Genomic DNA, 21,087 nt, shown 5'->3' with positions numbered 1-21,087 from the left:
TTATAGCTTTATATTAGCTTCATATCTGGTAGTATAAGGACTTCAGCTGTGTTTTTCTTCAAGGGTACTCTTTTTGGCTCTTTGCATTTCTGTATGCATTTAAAAATCAGGCTCTTAGTTTCCACAAAGGAACTTGCTTAGACTTTGTTTGGTGTTGGACCAAGCTGTGGATGAATTCAGGAAAAGTTGATATTTTCACACTACCATTGATTCCAAGTCACCACAAACCCTCTCTGAAGAGATTGTAAAAAATTGTCAGCACACCCCAACCTGCATTATGAAGCTACTATCACCATGACACCCAAACCTGATACGAACTTTGCAAAAACATACGTCTAGCTCTCTCATGCACAGAAGACACAAGTATCCTCAAAAAATCTAGGAGATCAAGTCCAACAATATATAAAAAAGAAAATATATCATTTCAGAAATCTTAACATTTTGAAAAAAAATTAGTCCGTGTAATTCATTATATTTACAGGAATAAAAAGAAGAAATGATTTATTATCCTTTAGGTAGGTACAGAAAAGATATTTAATGAAAGTAGACATCCATTCAGGATTTAAAACAAAACTCTCAGAAAACTAGGAAAAGAGGGGACTTTCTCAATTTGATAGAAACCTACGGCAAATATCATACTTTCTCCCTTGATGTCTCAAAGGAACCAAGGAATAAATGGCAAAAGAATTGGGAAGGAAAACATTGTTTTTATTTGTAGATGACTAGATACATACAGTCTAAAGAATCTACAGACAAACTACAAGAATAAGAAGTATAAGAATTTTTCAAGGTCACTGGATTCAAGGTCAATATACAGAAATCAATTTATTCCTATCATCAGTACTACAAACAAATAGAAAATGAAATTTTACAATGATGCCATCAAATAGTATCAAAAAGGGGTGCCTGGCTGGCTCAGTCAGTAGAGCATGAGATTCTTGATTTTGGTTCAGGTCATGATCTCAGGGTCGTGAGATGGAGCCCCACATTGGGCTCCATGCTGAGTATGGAGCCTGCTTAAGATTCTCTCTCTCCCTCTGCTGCTCCCCCCATCTCATGCTCTCTCTGTCTCTCCAAAAACAAAAACAAAATAGTATCAAAAATATCTAATATATTGTTATAAACAGAACTAAATATGTATAAGACCTCTACTCTGTAAACTACAAAACATTATTATTTTTTGTTAAGATTTTATTTTTAAGTAATCTCTACCTCCAATGTGGGGCTCGAACTCACAACCCTGAGATCAGAAATCTCATGCTCCACTGAGTGAGCCACCCAAGCGCCCCTTAAGATAAATTTTAGAAGACTTAAATGAAGAAACGAAGAGAGATACCATGTTCATGGATTAGAAGATTCAATATTGTGAAGATGTCATATGTTACTAAACTGATTTATAGATTCAAGGCAATCCCAATTACAATCCCAAAAGCTGTGTGTATGTCTGTATGCACATGTTTGAGTTAAATAAACTGATTCTGAAATTCACAAGGATGGAGTCTGATTTGTCCCCAGACCACAGTCAGAGAAGACACCCTGCCTGCTATTTAATGGTGGCATTTGTTGAACCTTGTTATGACCCAGTCCCAAGGTTTTCACCTTGACCATGCCCACCAGAGACGAAAACGAATTCACATACCTCACTGATGCTTTGCTCTCAACAGAAACTCGTCCTGGCCTGCTCTGGAATGGGGACATCCTGCAGGTGTCCCAGATCAGCGTCCTGCCCCTGAGTAGTTACCTGCCCCAACAGTTCAGGGTGAAAGGAACCAACACACACCTCTATCACAAGATGTCTGCTGCTCATTTAAAAACTAATTTCAGACAATAAAACAGTCTGTATGAAAACAGTAGAGGTTGGTAGGGGGTTGGGCACGGGTGAGTTCTTTCCAAAGATCACCCTGGAGAGATGTTCAGAGGCCTTAAAAATCATGCTAAGGACTTTGGCTTTTTGCTGAGGACACTGTGAGCCATAGCATGTTCTGAGCAGGGGAAGGTCATGGTCAGATTTGTGCTTTAGAAAGACTCTTCTGACCACCTTGTGGGGGCTATGTTGGAGGGGGAAAGGGTGGGAGAGGAGAGGCCTGGATCAGGGCAGGGGCTGCAGGGAGGGAAAGGAGGACGTAGAAGGCCCCAGAAGAGAAACTACCTTTGGGTCAGCATCTGGTGTCAATCGTGCCTCGATTTTGACATTGGCTGGGCAGGTCCTGCCCATTCCCTGCACCATAACTTCAGCTGCAGCTTTCCAGTTAACACCATGCGTCCACATCGTCAGAGTTCTCACTGAGCTCACTTACCAAGATAGAGATGTGATAAAGCTGAGTGGCGACTCTAATCTTGTCTGTGTGTTTGGATCTTTTATAATACAATGTTTTAATAAAGAAGGACTGTGAAAATCACAAATATGGTTGCCAAAACCCCCTGAAACTGATAGATGTACTAAAAGGGAAAGTTAATGAAAGCTACCAGAATGTGGAAGGAAGAAAGGGAAGAAAACAAGGAGAAGGACATCTAGAGGCTTGGAGGGTCACTGCAGGCAGCGCCTAGACTGGGACGGGTGCCAGAAGACACAAAGGGGAATGGAGAGCAGGAAATGCCTAAGGTGTACAAAGTGAGGGACTCATCGAAATCACCCTTACTTCTGACACCGACTGCAAGTTCGGGGGTCCCCACAACACCCCCCAGTTTCGATAACTTGCTAGAAGGACTCAGAGAACTCACTGAAAACTGTTACACTCCTGGTTACAGTTTATTATAGCCAAAGGATACAGATTACAATCAGCCAAGGGAAGAGGCACAGAGAACGCAGCCCAGGAGAATTGCAAGTGTGAGCTTCCAGCCGTGGACAGCACTAACCTCTCCCAGCAACAATGAGTGACAAACGCACGGAGTATTGCCAGCCAGGAAAGTTCACCTGCGCCATGGCATCCAGGGGTTTCAGTGGGGATGGGACATACAGACCAGATTTACCACCTGTGTAGCTGATTTTAGTTTCTAGCCCTTCTGAAGGTTGAGCTGACACCTACCACACGGCCCAATGCCCCCACCATAAATTACATTGCTAGTATAGATTATCTGGCCTGGCCCAAGGCTCCAGGTAAACAAAGATGCTCTTATCTGGCAGGACATTCCAAGGGCAAAGACCAGATCTCTGGGTAAGGTTAATCCTTACATGCACGGACAAGAAAAATTCCTAGGAATAAAGAGAGAAACAGGGTTCAGATAGAAGGGTATGAAATAAGGGAAACTTCCTCATAGGCCCATTCTGGTACAATGTCAGTATCACAGGGATGACAAGAAAGCCCCTCTGCCCATTACAGGTAATGAAGATCTCCCAACTGCTGAGAAATATGATTTTGTCTTTTGTGTGTGTGTGTGGTTTTAGAAAGATTTTATTTATTTATTTGACAGAGTGAGAGCACAAGCAAGGGGAGCAGCAGAGACAGAGGGAGAAGCAGGCTCTCCACTGAGCAGGGAGCCTGATGTGGAGCTCAATCCCAGGACCCTGAGATCGTGAGCTGAGCCAAAGGCAGATGCTCAACCGACTGAGCCCCCCAGGTGCCCCAGGAGTATGATTGTGAACCAGTGATTCTGGCCTAGAAACTATCGTCTATCTAGTCCAGGGTGAAAGTGGAAAAAGATATTTCAGATATGCAAAGATTCAAAATACTTATGTACCAACCACTCTTTCTGAAAAAGGTACTTAAGGAGATACTTCAGCCAACCTAGAATGGAATTCCACAAAGAGTCGGTTCCTTGAGAGGAAGAACAGTGTGAAGGAGAGCAATGTGAAAACAGGATGAGAAGACAGCCCCTTGGCAGCCCAGAAAATAGCTTACAGGTCCACAGCTGACTACTTCATAAAGAGAATATGAAAAAAAAAGAGAGAGAGAGAATAGGAGCAAAGAGCTGGATGGTCTTGGTCACATGGTGAGCTAGGTGTTGCTGGATCACATCTGGCATTTGTGGTGAGAAACACCGCTCTAGGGAAAACTAAAAGCTTCATATGGTAAAATAAAACTCTAACTATGAGAAGACTGGGTGCCTGGCTGGTTCAGTGGGAAGAGTGTGCAACTCTTAATCTCAGGATTGTGAGTTCAAGCCCCATATCGGGCATGGAGTTTACTTAGATAGATAGATAGATAGATAGATAGATAGATAGATAGATAGATAGATAGATAAAAAATAAGTATGAAAAGACTAAAAAGTGGCATGACATGTAGCAACGTTTAGAGGTTACTGCCTCAGAACGCAGAAACAAAATTACATCTTCATTACAGGTTCACAGTGATTGGTATTTACATAACCTTAATTCTATACATGCTCTATATTTTCCTTTTGAGACTCAGTCTATGGACAAAGCACTGAAGACTTATTTTAACCTTAGAAAGACACCATGGCGGGGCACCTGGGTGGCTCAGTCAGTTAAGTGGCTGCTTTTGGCTCAGGTTGTGATCTCGAGGTCCTGGGATCAAGCCCTGCATCGGGCTCCCTGCATGGCGGGGAGTCTGCTTCTCCCTCTCCCTTTAATAAATAAACAAATAAATAAACAAAATCATAAAAAAGAAAGAAAGACACCATGGCAATGTAAAAAAAAGTAATAGTATGGGGGAGTGACCGTAAGAGGTGGGGGAGCGGAGGGCAGGGGGGCCATTAATATGCTTATGGGTACACTTGTCAGGAAGTTGAGGCAATAGGCATATTATCTACAATGACAAAGATTACCGATAAACAGTAAAAAATTAAATTAAAATCACTTGTAAAAATTGAGAAGGGGGAAGGACAGGATACAGAAGATGTGATAAAGTCACATACGGGGCGGGTGTCAATAGAACATTCAACACAGAATATCTTTAAAAATCTAACTTAGTAAGTCAAGAAATGGAGGTATAAGCTTGTTCTTTGGCATCATGGGGTTAAACTGGAAGAAACCAATGCAGAAAAGACCAGAAGTGGTTGGAGTGGGAGCAGGACTGAAGCCGCAGGCAGGAAGGCGGACTTCGGGTTTTCAGTCTACCCCCTTGCCCATAGTCTAAATGATTCCCCCCATGTGCATGTGTTAGTCTTCTACCTAAAAGGAAAGGAAGGTAATCGTGTCAGGCTGGCTGCTGGGGGGTGGGGGGGTGGAGTATAAGATGTTTTCAGAAATTCATTTCTTAATGAGCTCGGGAAACCCGTGTTTTCCCGGTCAGTATCTATGTATTTATGGATGGATTTTAATGATTCCTGGAGTGACTCGGGTTTCAACACCCAAGCTCTGCTTGTGTTGTGTTTATGAACGATGAATGCTCCTAGTCCTTATTCACCTGCATAAGTGATTAGGTAAAGGAGTTGTTAGCACAGGCTGGCTCAAGCCCCGAGCTCCTTCCGAAGCCCCAAACCCCATAGCGAACACGCGCCTCGGGAGATCGGAAGTGTCAGCGCCACCTTCAGAGGAGGAGGGGAGGCGCCTGGCGGGCCCTCGAGCGCACTGAAGCAGCAAGCTGTGCACCTGCCCCGGATTTGTGACCCCCCCACCCCAGAGGTGCGGCCCCCACTCAGGACCTCCCCTCCAGAGCAGCATCTCTCATCTTCTGGACGCTTTCAAAAACAGCGTCCCCAGGCCAGATCACCCACTCGGCCCCTGCGCCGGCCCTCTTTAAGGCGCCCACTCCCTAACGCCGGCGATTCTGGCTGCCGTGTCCCCGTCGCTCCGGCCAGGACACCCAGGCGTCGAGGGGCGGGGATTGCCGCGGCTCCCGCGCAAAAGATCCCTTACCCCTCTCCCCCCGCAGTGTACCACTGGGCGGAGATGCGGGCCAAGATGCGCCTCATGGGCTTCAATGCACAAGCCGTCAAGCCGCTGAACGAGGACGCAGCCGCCGAGCTGGGCGCCGAGCTGCTGGGCGAGGCCACCATCTTTGTCGTGGCCTGCGGCTGCCTGGTGCTGGAGTACTGGCGCCACCAGGCGCACCAGCGGCGCAAGGAGCGAGAGCGGCACACCGCCTGGAACGCGATGCGCGACGAGGTGGACCACCTGGCGCTGGCGCTGGAGGCCCTGCAGGATCGCGTGCAGGCGGCGCCGCTGCAGAGCGCGGTGGAGGAGCTGCAGGCGCAGATGCGGGAGGTGCGCGCCCAGCTCTGCCCCCGCGACCCGCCGTCCGCGCCCCAAGCAACGCCCAAGGAATAGGGGGCCGTGGACCTTGGTCTTCGATGTGGCTGTGGTCTGGGCTGTGACGTCTCCGACGTGACCTTCTGTCCATACTGTCCCTTCCTGAACCGGCCCAGCTAATACCACCCGGTCCTTTTAGAGGCAAAAGGGAGGCTGGACTGGGGCTGAGGCAACCAGGCTTTTAGTCACCACCCTACTAATCTGCCCAGTGGTACCTTCCACGGGGACTCCTCACCCACCGGTGGAACGTTCCAACAGGAGTCCCCCTTGCCCCCCACCCCCAAACCCGGCCCAGTCCACTGACTTAGCACTTTCTAATGATAAGACATTGTCTTCCATTGGATCCCACCCACCCACTACTAGGTGGGCCAGCGGGACACATGGACCTTAGCTAACCCACTCTGTCACTCACACCTCCACTTATCTGAGTGGCTTCCCGCCCCCATTACACCAGAACACCCTTTCCCCCTTCTTCATTGGTAAAGACCATTGTAACAAAAATGCAAACTCCCAGGGGACTTGGGGACCCCATCATTTTCCATCTACCTCACTTGGGAGGGGACAGGATGGATCTTGTTGTCTTAGCTTCAGTGAGTACCCCCGTGGCTCCTGCCTTCAGTCCGCCCTCCATTGGTACCTCAATTGGTCATCCCCGCAAGTGGTTCATCCCAACACACCCCCACTTTAGTCTGTGCCATAACCCATGGAAAGGCTGTGCAGGGTCTCCCCGCCTTCTGTGGTCTGTTCCAGCAGGACTTGGTCCTTTGAGGTAGAAAAACCGGTCCTGCCTAGGGATGAACCATTCTGTTTTGGTCTTAGCTTTGTTTACCTGTCTGAAGTTCTGGGTCTACTGTTGTCCTTGTCCACTGTCCTCTACTAGCCCCTCATAGGAACCCCCACCTGTTCCCCTACTACATGGGGCACTTGTCACATCTCCCATCTCCATCCAAACCTGCTCGAGTACTCAGGGATTCCTTCTTCCTTCTTGCCTTTGGACTGGTCACCCAGCCCACCCTCACCCTCCTTCCTACAGAGGCTTCCTCCGGTGGGATCACCTGCCCCTCAGCCCTAAAGTTCCCCACCCCCATCCAAAGGGAATATTCCAACCAGGCAGTTTATCTACCCCACCTACCCGCTGCCAACCCATAGAACCGCTAAGGGGGTGTGTACGAGCTCTGTGATTTCTGAATTATATTTTTTTAAGACCGTATTTTATAATTAAAGGAGCTCTGGGGTAAAGAAGTCATCTTTAGGGGCGCCTGGGTGGCACAGCGGTTAAGTGTCTGCCTTCGGCTCAGGGCGCGATCCCGGCGTTGTGGGATCGAGCCCCACATCAGGCTCCTCCACTATGAGCCTGCTTCTTCCTCTCTCACTCCCCCTGCTTGTATTCCCTCTCTCGCTGGCTGTCTCTCTCTCTGTCGAATAAATAAATAAAATCTTTAAAAAAAAAAAAGTCATCTTTAAGAATGTGTCTGAGAACCATGGCATCCATCTGCAAAATGGGTTCAAGTCTCATTGGTTTTAGCAGAGAGGCTGGGAGGATTCCCAAAGGAACGGGGCAGAGTCATCCTATAAGCTGTTTCCCAGATGGGGAAACTGAGGCCCTGGGGTAGCAAAGGGACTTGCCCAGTGCCACACAGTGAGGGACTGTCCTTAGGTTTCTCAGGGTGGTAGACTGGTTGCTGTAACGTGGGAACTGGAAGAGGTGAGGGCGGGAAGGAAGAAGAGGGGAAGGTGGATTACTGTGGGAGGGGCACCCCCCCATCATCATCATCAGAGCGGCCCTTCGAATCAATCCAGAAATCTTCACGTTTATAAAAAACTGGCAGATTTATTCCGTCGGGGCCCATTTTCAAGAAGCTAAAGGTGAAGGTGGGAGAGGAGAGGTTTCCTCCCCTTTTCCTTTCTCCCTCATCTTATTATCCCCAAGGGTAAAAATGGCCTGGACCCCAAAACCTACCCAAATAAAAAACCGAAAAACTGAGGTTCCAAAAAGTTATAGCATCTTAATTCCTCATAGAAAAGTGAAAGGAGCCAAAGGGAAAGGAGTTCCCTGGGGTGGGGGTGGAGGAGGTGCCCCCAGCCTGGTGGGACATCCCCCCCCCTTAAATAGCTGCCCTAAATGGGACAAGCCTGGGGGCACAGCATTTAAAAACTCCCCACACCCCAATTTTATCAAAACCAAAGAGAAACAAAATTTCCCTTTCTCCCCCCAACCTAAATATATATATATATATATATTTTCTTTAAAAAACAAAAATTCGAAGGCATTAAGCGTTAAAGTGAATCTAGAATAAGGGAATGTGAAATTCCCTCCTTCCTTCCCCCTTACTGTGGGGTTAATTGGTACATCCCCAGCAGAGGAACCAGCCCCAAGGGGATGGCAGAGGGGAAGGACCAAAGGGAGCAAAGGGTGGGGGCCTCCCCAGCCAATCAGCAGCCAGTATGGGTGTGGGCGTGGGGGCCAAGGAAGCCACACCCCTTTGGAATTTTCCAAGTAGGACGGGGAGTGGGGAAGATGCATTCCTGTGTAGTCTCCGGCCAATTCCAAGTTGAGGCAGGGAAAGCGGGGTGACAGGCGGGGTGCGCAGAAAGGAGATATGGTATCTTCCGGGCCCTGTGGTCAGGGGGAACCCCGCTTCCTCAGCTCCTGGACAAACGCTGGAAGGAAACAAGGGGCAGGGGTCAGGGGCAGAGCCTCTTCCGCCTTCCCTTCCAACACAGGGCCCTTTCCAGGAGACATGATGCCTCCAAAACAAATGTTTAAAATAAAAAACCACCTCACCTTCAATGATTTCCTCTTTTACTTTCTGTAGTTCCTTCCTCACCTCTTCCAGAAGCTCCTGGAAATAATGGGGTGCAACAAATCAGGAAGGGCACTTGGACTTACAGAAATGAAGCCACCCTTTCTTAATGACTGAAGGGCCAGAGGAAGAAGGTTCAAGACTCACCCCTGCCCCCCCCCCCCAACCCACACACACAGTGACATCACTGATAAGGCCACAGAGTGACTGGAGAATTCTAGGGGAAAATTCTGGATCCTTGGAGCCAGATGAAAAGGACTGGAGAGCATCCAGGACCAGGGCTGGCAAATACATTTCAGTCTCCTGCCAATTCCAGGTAGTGCTGGCTGTCTGGGGCCAGTGTGCTAGAAAGGACTCTGGGTACTCATCACGAATGAGTGCAGTGATAGATTAGTAAGGTCTGTCATCAGTGCTGGAAGAGGAGGCTGTGCTATGTGTGTCATCCCTGATCTGATTCAAACTCTCCCTTTCTCAGGCTGGAAAACTGAGGTTTCTGAGGCCTTTTCATAGAATCACAGGACAGGTTGGTGTTAGAGTTTGGACCCGGATCTCCTTTCTTCCTGTGGCCCCTTTCTAGCCCCCAGACTTCACCCCTGGGCCCCTCTCGAAGCTACCTGTTTCACTCTCTCCAGGTCTGACTCATCACTGGAGCTGGGCGTAGAGGGGTGGGCCTCGGAAGTGGTCACGGAAGAAGAGGACTTCATCCTAGGAGAGTCGGTGTGGTTTGGAACAGAAATGCGGTTAGAGAGAGGGTCTGCCTCCCCTGCTTCCCGTTCCAGGGGTCGCATTGTGTTCCTTCCTACAAATTTGGCAAATCCCATCTATTTGTGGGGGGGGGGGGGGAGGGAGCAGGCAGCATGGATGGCCCACCTTGGCAAGGTTGTGCTGTTCTTCTCCCAGGGTCTCCGCACAGGTTCTGGGGGAAAGGCGACAAACCAGGAAGATCAGGGACAAGGGGTCCCACCTCCATCTCCGCCCCCCCCCGCCCCGCCCCGAGCCCCATCAGCCCCTGTTCAAGGAACCCCCTGTTCAAAGAACCTTCTTAGGAGACTACAATCCCCAGCATTGTTTGCAGACTCCCCCATGAGGGGGCATTCCACGTGAGAACGGGGTACCCTGAGACTTGTAGTTCCAAGGCTAGACTGGCTCACTCACCACTCTGGGCTGGGACTCTGGCCTCTGGCTCCTCCTGCTGGTGGGAAGTAAAACTGTCATGAGACCGCCTGCTCTTTCTTTGCTCCGGCTTCAAACCCCGCCCATTCCTATCACACCCCCGGCCCTCCCCAGTAGCCCTGCCCGAATGGTACAGCCTAAGGTGCGTATGGCAGGAAGAGCCCCTAACTCACATTGGCAGATTCATCCTTGGGGGGTTTCTCCCCAACTTGTGTGGCTTTCCTTCTGCAGGAGGGACAGGCAAAAACAGATGACTTCAGCCCTCCCTCAGCCACTCAGTAATTCTTACCAGAGTTCTAGAAAGGTGGAGTCTAAGGTGTAGAGTTCTGGAATTCTCCAAAGCTAAGGAAACTGGAGTTTTAGAAGTTAACGAGAGTGCTGTTCTCCAACTGGGGTGGGGGCTTACGATTCTCACATTTGGAAATCAAAAATTCTAAGGGTGGGAAGAAGTCTCTGTCTTAGACGGCTGGGATTCTAGGAATCTGAGTTTCCAAGATTCTGAGGCAGAATCTCCTACAGGGAGACCTCCTGAGGTCCTAGAATTCTGGGTTTCAGAACATTCCGGAGGCTACCTAGGTGGTTCCAAACCTCAGCCATCTCAGCAGAATGTAATCTCCAGCATTAAATCCCAAATCTGTCTGTCAGAGAGGGAACTTTCACCCAAAGAAACAAACCAAATGGGAATCTGAGCCCTCCCCCAACCTCGCCCCCTGAACTGGAATCTCCAGGTGGCAACTGCTGGTCTGAGGGGTTTCTTCCCAGAGCTTTCCAAGGCATTGATGGCTCCAGGCTCAGGCTCACCTCCGGGCCAGCATGGCGTTCATCTCTTCCATCAGCCCCCCACCCGTGCTCCGACTGCTCTCTGCTTTGGGGGCTGGGGGCCCCCCTGAGGCCTCCTCCTGCTGGAGAAGTTACAAAGGGAAGGGGGCTTTATGGGCAGGCCACTTGCCCCCCCCCCCCAGCCCTCCTGTGACACCCCCATCCCCAGCAACTCTGGCCTCATCCCATTATTCCATCAGGGTCGTCACCCCACATCCTGCCCCACATGGCCCCCTCACCTTGCTGACTTTCCTGAGTTTGGCTCCAGCAATGGCTGCTGCAAGGCCGGGGGCCCCTGTTCCCCCACCACTGGGGCCTTGTGCTGTGGGGAGAGGGGGTGCAGGGGGCGGGCCTCCCCCTGCTCCGTGCCCTGCAGCTGAGACCCCTGAGGGGGCACCAGGGGGTGGGGGGGGCCCTGGAGGAGGAGGAGGTCCTGGAGGTGGGGGTGGCCCCCCAGCTGGGGGAGCAGGTGGGCCTCCTGGAAGAACACAGAAAAGGAGGGTGCTAAGAGAGAAGACTCACTCCTCGATGTCCAGCTGGCCCACCCCCTCCTTGGGGAGCCCCCCTCACCCTTGGTCCTCATCCCCCCCAGGGCCACCGAGCAATCACCTGCATTGGAGACTCGGCGCTCCATGTGCTCTGGGGGGCCCGGCTGCTGCCTGGGAAGGGGTGATGGAGTTGTTGTCACTCAGGGGCCCAAGGATGGCCAGCAACCTCCTGGCTCCCCTCCCAGGTCTCCAGGGAGGGTGACTGCCAATCCCCGCCCTTGCCTTCCTCCCCCAGGGGCCCAGGAAGAGATGGGGGGAAGGGCAGGGTCAGGGTGGGGCCAAGATGTTAGCATTCGAGTCATCAGACTCTCAAGAACATGTGAATTACAAAATGCCCAAGATCTTTTAAACAACCCACTTTGGGACTCTGGGAATGTGGGGGACCAGGACTTGAGGGGTCAGAAGGTTTTGCAACTCTGGGTGTGGGAGTTTCTCAGACTCCCGGAGATGGGGTTTTCTGAAAGCCCTTCATTTCTAGCCTGCTAGGAGTAGTAGGAACATTCTGGAAACTGAATGTTGGAGCGTTCTGGACTCTGGGAGGTAGGGGTTCTGGAATATCCTAGAACTCTGGTGCTGGTAAGGTTCTCCACCCAGAGGCTGGCCCCACCTTTTCTGTTGTTCCACCTCTTCTGGGGCGGGACCATTCTGGACAGACCAGGTGGAAGGTGCCGCAGGTGGTGGGGGTGGTGGAGGCCCCCCTCCTAGAAGGCAGGAGTAGAAAACCATGGTGAGTCAACCCCAGAACTCTGCCCCACCCTGTGACACTGTGTCTCAGCTGTCCCAGGAATCCCTCCCAGAGGCGCTCTCTTCCTTCTTCCTGCAAGACCCTGACCCTCAGGCTGGGGTATGGTTGCGGGTCAGGCTGGGGTGTGGGATGAGGTTCGGCACCAGCCTCCCCTGACTGAGCAGATACGAGGCAGGTGCTGTGATGATTCCCAGCGAAGGCCTGCGGCGGGCAGTCACTTGCCTCTGGTCAGTCACTTGCCCCATGTCTTGCAGACCAGAATTTGCGTGAACAAGACCGATTCAGGCTGATTTCTAGCCTCCGGGCTCTTAACCACTGTCACCACCACTCAGACCCCAGCCCCAGAACTCTCTGGAAAGGTTGGGAGCCTCTTCCTCACCCACCTCCAGGCCTCTGGCCCCCATTACCTGAACCACCCACCGTACTTTTCTGTGCCCCCAGCCAAGCAAGCCCTTCCCCACTGGCACTCAAATGCCTGTCACTGGGGGGATGTGAAGTCTGACAGCAGTCCCCCCAGACTCTAGTGCACCGCGGTCTCCTAAAGCCTCGCCCCTCAGAGTACCGTGGGTGAACTGACAGCCTCAGCACAGGGGCACTGGTTACAAAGGCAGAGGCCCCGGCGCGCCCAGGCCCAACTGATTCGCGCACCAGCCCCGAGGATGCGTGTTCGTGCTCACGTCTAAGAAATACAACTAGAGATCTTTTTCTTAACAGCGAGGCGGGAAAACTAACTCATGACCCATCACTACAACGGCTATCTAGTGAAAGGGCACAGGGAGCCTTCTGGGGGCTGGAAGGATCTGGATTTGGATCTGGATCGGGGAGGTGGGCACCTGGGAGCATGCATGTGTAAAAACACCCCCTGCGGAATATACGCGGGTGCGCGTGAGGCACCCAGGAGCCTCTCCGAAGTCCACACCATAACTCTCCATGGTAGCCGTGCAGTAGCAGTCAACGAGAACGGGGGCTAACTCGGGAGTGGTAAAGCGCCGGGGGCCCCGTGGCCCCCTCTCACCTTCCAGGGCCTCCAGGGCGCTGGCCATGGCCGCCGCGAACTGCGCTGCGTCCTCCTTGCTCCCGAAGTTGAAGCCCCAGACCTGGCGGGCGTCGCGCCACTGGTGGAAACTGGGAGTGGCCTGGTTATACTTGATACCCCGGACGATGGCACAGTTGATGACCACCTTGGCGGGAGGGGGAGGGCGGGTGAGGATGGTGGGGGCGGGGGCGGGGCCCCGCAGCCCGGAGGGGGAAGGGAGGGGGAGGGGAGGGGGAGGGGGAGGCTTCACCTGCTGTTCTGGCTGCATCTTCCAGCCGACAACCCGGAAGGAATTGGCGGTGGGGTTGTGGTAGATCTGGACTCGGCTGAAAGCCTGGGGGCCTGTGCCCGCCGGCACCCATCGCTTGTTGCTGTCATCGTAAAGCATCACAGTGGCCCAGCTGGAGCAGATAACCGTCTCACTGCGGGGAGAGGGCAGGGCGAAGGGCGGGTTAGCGGAGGGGAGCACGGCCCCCACCCTCCAAGTGGCCGGTCACCTGCATCCGGGTCTCCCAGGGACATTCAGAGCTTCCTGGCATGGGAGGGGGAGGGAGACACCCCGACAGGGGAGAGGGTCAGAGACAGGCAGATGGGGAGACCCAAGTAGAGGATGGGAGAGAAGCAGCCAGGTGGGACAGAGACAGACTGGAAGGGAAACAAACAGGTGAACTGGGACCGTGAGAGAGAGGAAGAGTCAGACGGATAGACGGGAAGAGACAAACATTCAGACGGATGTGGGGAGACCGGATGTGGGGAGACCGGGGAGAAGGGAGAGACAGAGACAGACAGACTGGGAATGGGGGAGGGAACAAGTGGAAAGGCAGGGGCTGGAGACAGGCAAGGACGGAAGGGAGTAAGATAGGCAGATGGAGGAAGACAGAGTCGGGAGACAGCCAGACGAGGGGACTCAGAAGCGGGATGGTGGGGACCCAGCGAGATCTCTGGGCAACACTGGGGACTAGCCCCTGCCTGGTGCTCTCAGACTCAGTTTCCCTATCTCTGCCAGGGTGCTTGACCAGTCCCCCAGCCCCCACTCCCTGCTCAGGTCAGAAGACGAAGCCAAGGGGCGCCTGGGTGGCACAGTGGTTAAGCGTCTGCCTTTGGCTCAGGGCATGATCCTGGCGTTATGGGATCGAGCCCCACATCAGGCTCTTCCGCTATGAGCCTGCTTCTTCCTCTCCCACTCCCCCTGCTTGTGTTCCCTCTCTCGCTGGCTGTCTCTATCTCTGTCGAATAAATAAATAAAATCTTAAAAAAAAAAAAAAAAAAAAAAAAAAAGAAGAAGAAGACGAAGTCAAGCCTCAGGGAGGGGAAGGGTGAGGTCTGCAGGATGCTGGGTATGGATGCTAGATCCCAGGCTCTTCCGCCCCATCCATCCGGCTCCCGGGCACCAGCGGCCATCAGCAGACACTCCCTGCTCTGTCAGGCCGAGGTCTTGGGCAATGATCCAGACGGCCCTGGCCCCGCCCTCCAGGGCAGGAGAAGGTCCCATCCCCAGACAGTGCCAACCCAAGGCCAGGGCTGGGGTGCCCAGAAGGAGCACCTGCCCTGGCCTGGGGGTCAGGGAGGCCTCCTGCAGAAGGCCTTGGCAGGGAAGGGTCAGGAAACTGGTTCAGAGTTCGGGATCTGCCATCCACAGACCTGGGTTCAGATCCTCAGAGACACCTACTCCATGTGACTCAGGGAAGCCACCTTCCCACCCAGGTAACTCTTCTTCCTCGCCTGCAAAGTGGGGATCTTCCAGCCGACTCCCAGCGCAGTGGGAGGAGTAAATGGAGTCTGGGCACAGAAAGCACTTGGCACAGTGCCTGGCACGTACTGAGTGCTTAGTAACTGTCAGCATCCCTTTCACGGCACCCTGAACAGAAGACACCACTGGGGAGTCAGACGGCCACATCCCTCCGAAGCCCCCACCAGTCCTTCTGGGTTGGTTCCAAGCCGCCTCCCTCAGTGAGGAAACTCAGGCTTCCAGATGGGAAGTGACTTGCCCAAGGTTCACATACAGACCAGGGGGAAGCACTAGTCCCCACCCCACCCCACCCCCCAGCGGACTTTTTCCTGAAAAGAGGAAGTTGGTGGTCAGGGGTTTCCGGGGAGATAAATTATACGGGCAATGGCTCTGTCTCAGCCAGGGCTGGGTGCTGGGGCGTGACGCTAATGTAAGAGACAGGGCAGGGAAAGCCCCTCGGCAGACCCAGTTCCTAGGCCAGGAAGCTGAGCCCCCGTTCCTCCCCATAAGTTTATACAGTTGAGGCACCTCCCTCTTACCAGGCACCACAGCTAGTCAGGCTCTCGAAGCCCTTTCCAGAGACACTCATTTCATTCTCACTGCAGCCCTTCAACATGGGCACTGTTTTCATCTTCGTTTGGCAAGTGAGGACTATAAATGGAGGCCCAGAGAGGCTGAGGGACTTGTCCAGGATCACACAGCTGGTAAGCAACAGAGCAAGGATTTGAACCCAGGCCACCTGGCTTTCAGGTCCCGGGTCTTCACCACCACCGGAGACTGCGTGGGCCCTACCCAAATATCAGGTGCTGTTTCCAGACAAGTGCAGCCTCGGGGACTGTTTCTGGCTCCCGCTGCCCCTGGCAGGGCTGGGTTAAGGCCTCGCCCACACCTGCCACTCACACCCAGGGCAGACTCTGGCCAGGCGCCCGGGGCTAGAGCTGCTACCCCACCCTGGCTGCACTTTGCTCTCCCAAGCAGCCTTGCCCTGCTGAGTGTCTGGCCTGGCTGGAGAACTGGGCGTCTGCTGAGTGACCCCAGGCTGGTCCTGCCCCTCTCCAGGCCACAGTGTCCCCATTACAGCACAAGGATCCTGTTAGAACACAAGTCAGATCGTGTCCCTCCTCTTCTCGGAAAGCTCCCGTGGCTCCCCGCAGACTAAAAGCCAAGTTCTCTCTGTGGTCTGCGCGAGCTGTGTGATCTCTGATCTCATCGCTGCTTCCCTCCCTCAAGCTTGCTGTTCCAGCCCCACTGCTCTGTTCCAACCTCACTGGCCTCCCCGGGGCTCCTTCAGCATGCCAGACAGATTACCCCCTCAGGCCTGTGCATTTGTTCTCCCTCAACCTGTATTCTCACCTCCTTCGGGTCTCCGCTTACATGTCGCCTCTTCTGAGAAGCCCTCCCTGACTACCCTAGCAGGAAAAACTTCTCCTTCTGGTCCCAAGTTCCATTCCGCAGCAGGGATCCTGCCTGATGGATCCCTGCCTCCGCTACCAAACCGTCAGGGCAGAGATTCTTTTTCTTTTTGTTCCCTGCTGTGTCCTGACAACCCAGAATGGTGCCTTGGCACGTAGTAGGTACTCAGTAGTTGCCGAATTAGCCAATTCGTTGTTCATCGTTAAAAGGAAAAACTCTCAACAAAGGCACTGTCGTTTATGGGTCAGCTTTTGTCCCAGATATTGTTTTAGGTACTGGGCCCCAATTTGCACGTGACCTCGCGGCGGGGGCTCTGGTGCTTACCCTTTTAACAGATAAGCAACTGTGGGCACAGAGAGCTGAAGACAGTTGTCCCAGGTCATTCAGCAAGTACGCGGAGGGGCTCCTATTTGAACCCTGGTCTACCCACGTTCTTAACCTCATTTAAAGATGAGGAAAGAGCTAAGCAGAATTTTTTAAGAGGCGAGGTATAAACTGATGTGTATTGGCGGTTTAAAAAAAAACGTGAGGGGCTATAAATACACCCGCACACAAGGGGGTGAGGTGATAGGGACAGAGGCAGCTTCTCAGGAGGCTAACTGGGGCTGCCTCGGAGGAGGGCCACCGACCGGGGCCTGAGGAAGGAGGGAGGAAATGGACGCTTGGTGCTGTTTACCCTTTTGAACTGCTTCTTTCTTTCCTCTTTTCCAACCACGGGCCCGTATTACCTAGAAAACACTAATTCATTACTTAAGTTCAAAAAATAAAACTCTAAACCAGGCAAAAGCTTGAATGGAAAAATCCCACAGCCCAGGAAGCAGGGAGTGGGTCTGAAACGGGGGTGCGCCTGATTCCCATGGGCTCCCCTCGCCAGCCCAGGACCCCACACCTCCCCCCAGAAGTCCCTGCATTCGGGAAAACTCTCCAACATGTGGTGGATGACAAAGGCTATGTGGCTTCCAATCTGAGCTGCAGTTTCCAGCCCTGGAAACCAGAACTCACTGAGTTTGCTGTAAGGATTCAAAGAGATAAGAAAAGCCCTAAGCTTGGGACCTGGAACTTGGCACAGACTCCACACAGGCAGCTGGGCGTCAAAACAGGAGGAAGAGGGTTTCTCATCACTAGAGGCAATCAAGCATAGTCACTCTGGTTTACTCAAGCCTTCCAGATTAGTGGCTTGCCCTTCCTTCACCCCTTCATCCCCCCCCTGCCCCACTCAGGATTTACCCCACAGCCTCTTTAAACCATAAAACTTGTAATCCACCCCCAGCCCCCCATGCGCACACCACTACAACCCTTGCAAACCGCAAGTCTTTGAAGCAAGCCTGGGTAAGCAACCAGATCTAGGGTCTTTGGGTTTGTGTGGGTTCACTCTAATCCCTCCTCCCCGATAAGCCTCAGTTTCCCATAAATGAACAGGAAGGTAAAGGGTTTGTTTTGCTTATCTGCATTATCTGAAGTGTTCATATAGGAAAAACATGTTACGTGTGGTGGTGTTGTATTTTTTTTTTTTTTTAAAGACCATGAAAGGTTTTATTTTCCTTTTTCTGTAATAATAGTATCATAGTCTGGAGACTGCCCTAAATGCAAATCCAGAGTTGCCTACTTTCAAACTGACTTTAATAGGTGATTTACTTAATTTCTCTGTGTCTCAGTTGTCCCATGGAGGGAGGCAATCATAACAGTACTGTGCCTGGCACAGAGTAGATGTTTGATCAAATGGTCTCTTATTATTATTTTTTTAAAATTTGTTTAAGGTAACAACGATTACCGGGGTGCCTGGGTGGCACAGCGGTTAAGCGTCCGCCTTCGGCTCAGGTCGTGATCCCGGCATTATGGGATCGAGCCCCACATCAGGCTCTTCCGCTATGAGCCTGCTTCTTCCTCTCCCACTCCCCCTGCTTGTGTTCCCTCTCTAGCTGGCTGTCTCTATCTCTGTCGAATAAATAATAAATAAAATCTTAAAAAAAAAAAAAAAAAAGGTAACAATGATTACCATTACTGGAAGAGTAAAGAAATGGACCCAAATACTTCTCGAGTCCCTTCTGCCCTGAGATTCTCAGACCTCTGCCCCCTTTCTCAGCCTTCCCAGAATTCCAGCTGAGTCTCGCACACAGCAGACACTCAACAAATATTTGTCAAACTGGGAGAAAAAGAACTATATCTTGTAATTTTCCATTTTAACATCCTCTCTTCCTACTGCCCCCAAGGCTGTCCCCAGCCAAACCAGACAGAAATCAGAGGATCCCAGTCCCCTCCCCTCCCTCAACACTGCCTGTGAATTGCTGAGCGATCTCGGGCCAGACCTGTCTCTCTGAGACTCAGTTTCCCCAGCTGACCTCATCAAGGGTCTTTTTGAATCCTAGCTGTCCTGGAAGAGGGGGCACAGCCCAGCAAGTTGGGTGTGGCCACCAGCAGGGAAGACCCCTCGGGTTGGTAGGAGTAACCCTCTGGTGGGACACGAAGCAGCTCAACTCCTATCCACCCCCCAGGAGGTGGGAGGTTTGGCAGCATCCAAAAGTGGGGGGCCCTGTGGGAGGACCAAGGCCTCCGGGACTGGGGGAGGGGGGCCGGGAGGCCGGCCCAGACACTGCTCCTGCCCTTTTACGGTCTCACAGTGAGTGAGGCAGCACTAACTCGGACATCCGCCATCCGCCTTCCACGGTGCCTGGGACCGGAAACGCGAGGGGGGGCGAGGGGCGGGGCTGGGGAGCAGTGGGAGAGTTGAGTCCCCTGGGAAGAGGGTGAGGGAAGAGAGCCTGGCTCCCGAAAAATGCCCCCTCTCCGGGGCAGGCCTTGAAGAGCTGTTGCTATAATGGGGGTAGGCAGGAGACCTTGAGGGTGTCTGTGGTGCCCCCTGGCTCCAAATTTTCCAACACTTTCACGTCAGAAGGAACACATGCGGAGGGGACTGTCTAATGGTCATAAAAAGCAATGCCACTCTTGATGTCAGAGGGCAGAGGCCTGAGAACGTAGGGGGAAGTGGGAGGATGTGGGCACCAGGGGGTTAATCCCCAGGCCTCCTCAGGGGCCTCCCCCTCAAGCTGGGGGCTTTGGGGGCAGGAAGTCCCTGAGAGAGTGGAGGAAGGGAGATAGTATTGTCAAGCTCAGGCCCCAAGGGAGAGATTATGGGGGGCCGGGGAGAGTGGGGGAGGGTCTACGCCGGTCCCCCAGCCCACACCGGCCCCGCCCTCAGGTGAGCCCAGGAGTTCTGCGGGAGGACCGGGTAACACAAAATCCTTGGGTCCTTTGGGCCCCCCACCCCCAGGATTAAATTCCTGGGAAGATAGCTGGAACTATCTTGGAAGCCTGGATCCCAGGGGGAGAGGGCTGTGACCTTGAAGCTTTACAGCGCCCCCCCCCCACCAACCCCACAGCACCGGATGGCCAGGAAGGGGGGCGGTGGTGAGAGCAGGGGGAGGCGCGTGGTGGGGAAAGCAGCCGGCCCACAGCGCTCCTTGCCCGCCCCCCCCACACCAGCTGTCTCGACAGGTGAGTCAGGAAGACAAAGGCCCCTCTACCCCCAGTTGCCGCGCCCCCTCCCTCCCCAGGAGGGCGCAGGTGGGGGCGAGGGGCCGCCCTTCTGGCCCCGGGCCGGGGAGCCGCCCTCAGTGCTAAGCGCTGGAGCTCCGTCCTAGGCACCGCTTGTTTTAAGCAGAGTGTGGGTGGGGAGCGGCGGGGGAGGGGAGTCCCAACCAGACCCTCGAGGCTGCGTCTGGGTCCGTGGGTCCGTCCACACCAACCTCCACAGGAGGACGAGAGCCCCCCAAATTTAGGGGGTTAAGTACCCCCAAAGTTAAGTAGCGAGGTCCCACTTGGGAAAGCTTTTTCCATCGCCACGTAAAGGGAGACCCCGCAAACCAAGGTCTACGTCGCAAATGTCTCTTCCAGGTCCCAGGGACCCCCAAACCGGTCCCCCCGCCATCCCTCCCAGAGCCCGAGTTGAGATCTGGGGGGAAGTCTGAGCCCTGCCTAAATCCTGGCCTCCATGCAGGGAGTATCTGCCAACTTGGAGGTTCTCTGAAAAGTCTTTAAGAAATTCGGGAGTCCTCGGAGCGCCCCCAAATCTGAGGGCTCCCAGGAGAACCTCACAGGCACCACCCCAAGCCTTCGGAGTCATGGCGAAGTGATCAGTATTTGGAACTCGTCCAAGGGGCCTCGGCCTCAAATCCGAGGCCCCCAGTGCCCTGTCCCCAAATTCCAGCCCGGAGCAAGCTGGGGGAGGGGGACAAAGGCGGGGCGGCAGCCCGCGCGGAGCGCGGAAGGGTTTGGAGGCAGTTCGAGGCTCACCTCATGGCTGCTCAGCGGGAGGGCGGCGCACCCACGGGTGGGTGCTCCCGGGGCGGCCCTGGCTCAAGGTTCGGGGTTCGGGGCTGGCTCCAGATTCTGCTCAGTCTGCCCCAGGGTCCCGCCCCATAGAGTCCGGCTTCCTGGGGGGAACGTGGACGGGGCCGGGGCGGGTCCTCAGGCGCCTCCTCCCTCTGGAGGTTTGATCGGGGGTCCCTGCTGCAGAAAGGGGGTGCGGCGTCCTGTCCCCGGCGCGCCCCCTCGGCCGGCGGCGGGTACAATGTTACTCTTACTACTGTACTTCTCTTCGCTACATTTCGTTCCAAAATTCCACTCCCCGCACCCACAATGCCCTGCGCCTTAAAGGGGCCGCGGACACCTC

General features: G+C 53.4%; 2 protein-coding genes across 5 annotated transcripts; one reads left to right on the top strand and one right to left on the bottom strand.

Annotated features, from left to right (window-relative positions):
- Nucleotides 1-1,606: 1,606 nt before the first annotated feature.
- LOC113243240 (optic atrophy 3 protein homolog) lies at nt 1,607-6,408 on the top strand. Its single transcript, XM_057314645.1, has 2 exons — nt 1,607-1,759; nt 5,594-6,408. The coding sequence occupies exons 1-2, from the start codon at nt 1,607-1,609 to the stop codon at nt 6,167-6,169; spliced, it is 729 nt and encodes a 242-aa protein (XP_057170628.1). The 3' UTR covers nt 6,170-6,408.
- A 1,554-nt stretch (nt 6,409-7,962) lies between these two features.
- Nucleotides 7,963-21,087, bottom strand: VASP (vasodilator stimulated phosphoprotein). Of its 4 annotated transcripts, none has more exons than XM_026482044.4 (13): nt 20,709-21,087; nt 13,527-13,698; nt 13,256-13,421; nt 12,103-12,196; nt 11,557-11,606; nt 11,187-11,425; nt 10,930-11,030; nt 10,302-10,353; nt 10,111-10,147; nt 9,826-9,871; nt 9,570-9,660; nt 8,937-8,994; nt 7,963-8,812 (listed from the first exon to the last, which is right to left on the bottom strand). In XM_026482044.4, exons 1-13 carry the CDS (start codon nt 20,711-20,713, stop codon nt 8,775-8,777), a joined length of 1,149 nt encoding a protein of 382 aa, XP_026337829.2. In that variant the 5' UTR covers nt 20,714-21,087; the 3' UTR covers nt 7,963-8,774. The 4 variants fall into 4 exon arrangements, with proteins under 4 accessions (XP_026337829.2, XP_026337831.2, XP_026337830.2 ...); XM_026482046.4 differs by having other exon boundaries at nt 10,111-10,144; nt 20,709-21,062; XM_026482045.4 differs by having other exon boundaries at nt 10,930-11,027; nt 20,709-21,049.

The sequence above is a fragment of the Ursus arctos genome, unplaced genomic scaffold, assembly GCF_023065955.2.
Source record: "Ursus arctos isolate Adak ecotype North America unplaced genomic scaffold, UrsArc2.0 scaffold_19, whole genome shotgun sequence".
In the NCBI taxonomy this organism is placed as follows: Eukaryota; Metazoa; Chordata; class Mammalia; order Carnivora; family Ursidae; genus Ursus; species Ursus arctos.
Note: the sequence above shows the minus strand (reverse complement) of the source record. Positions and strands in the feature narration are given on the sequence as shown.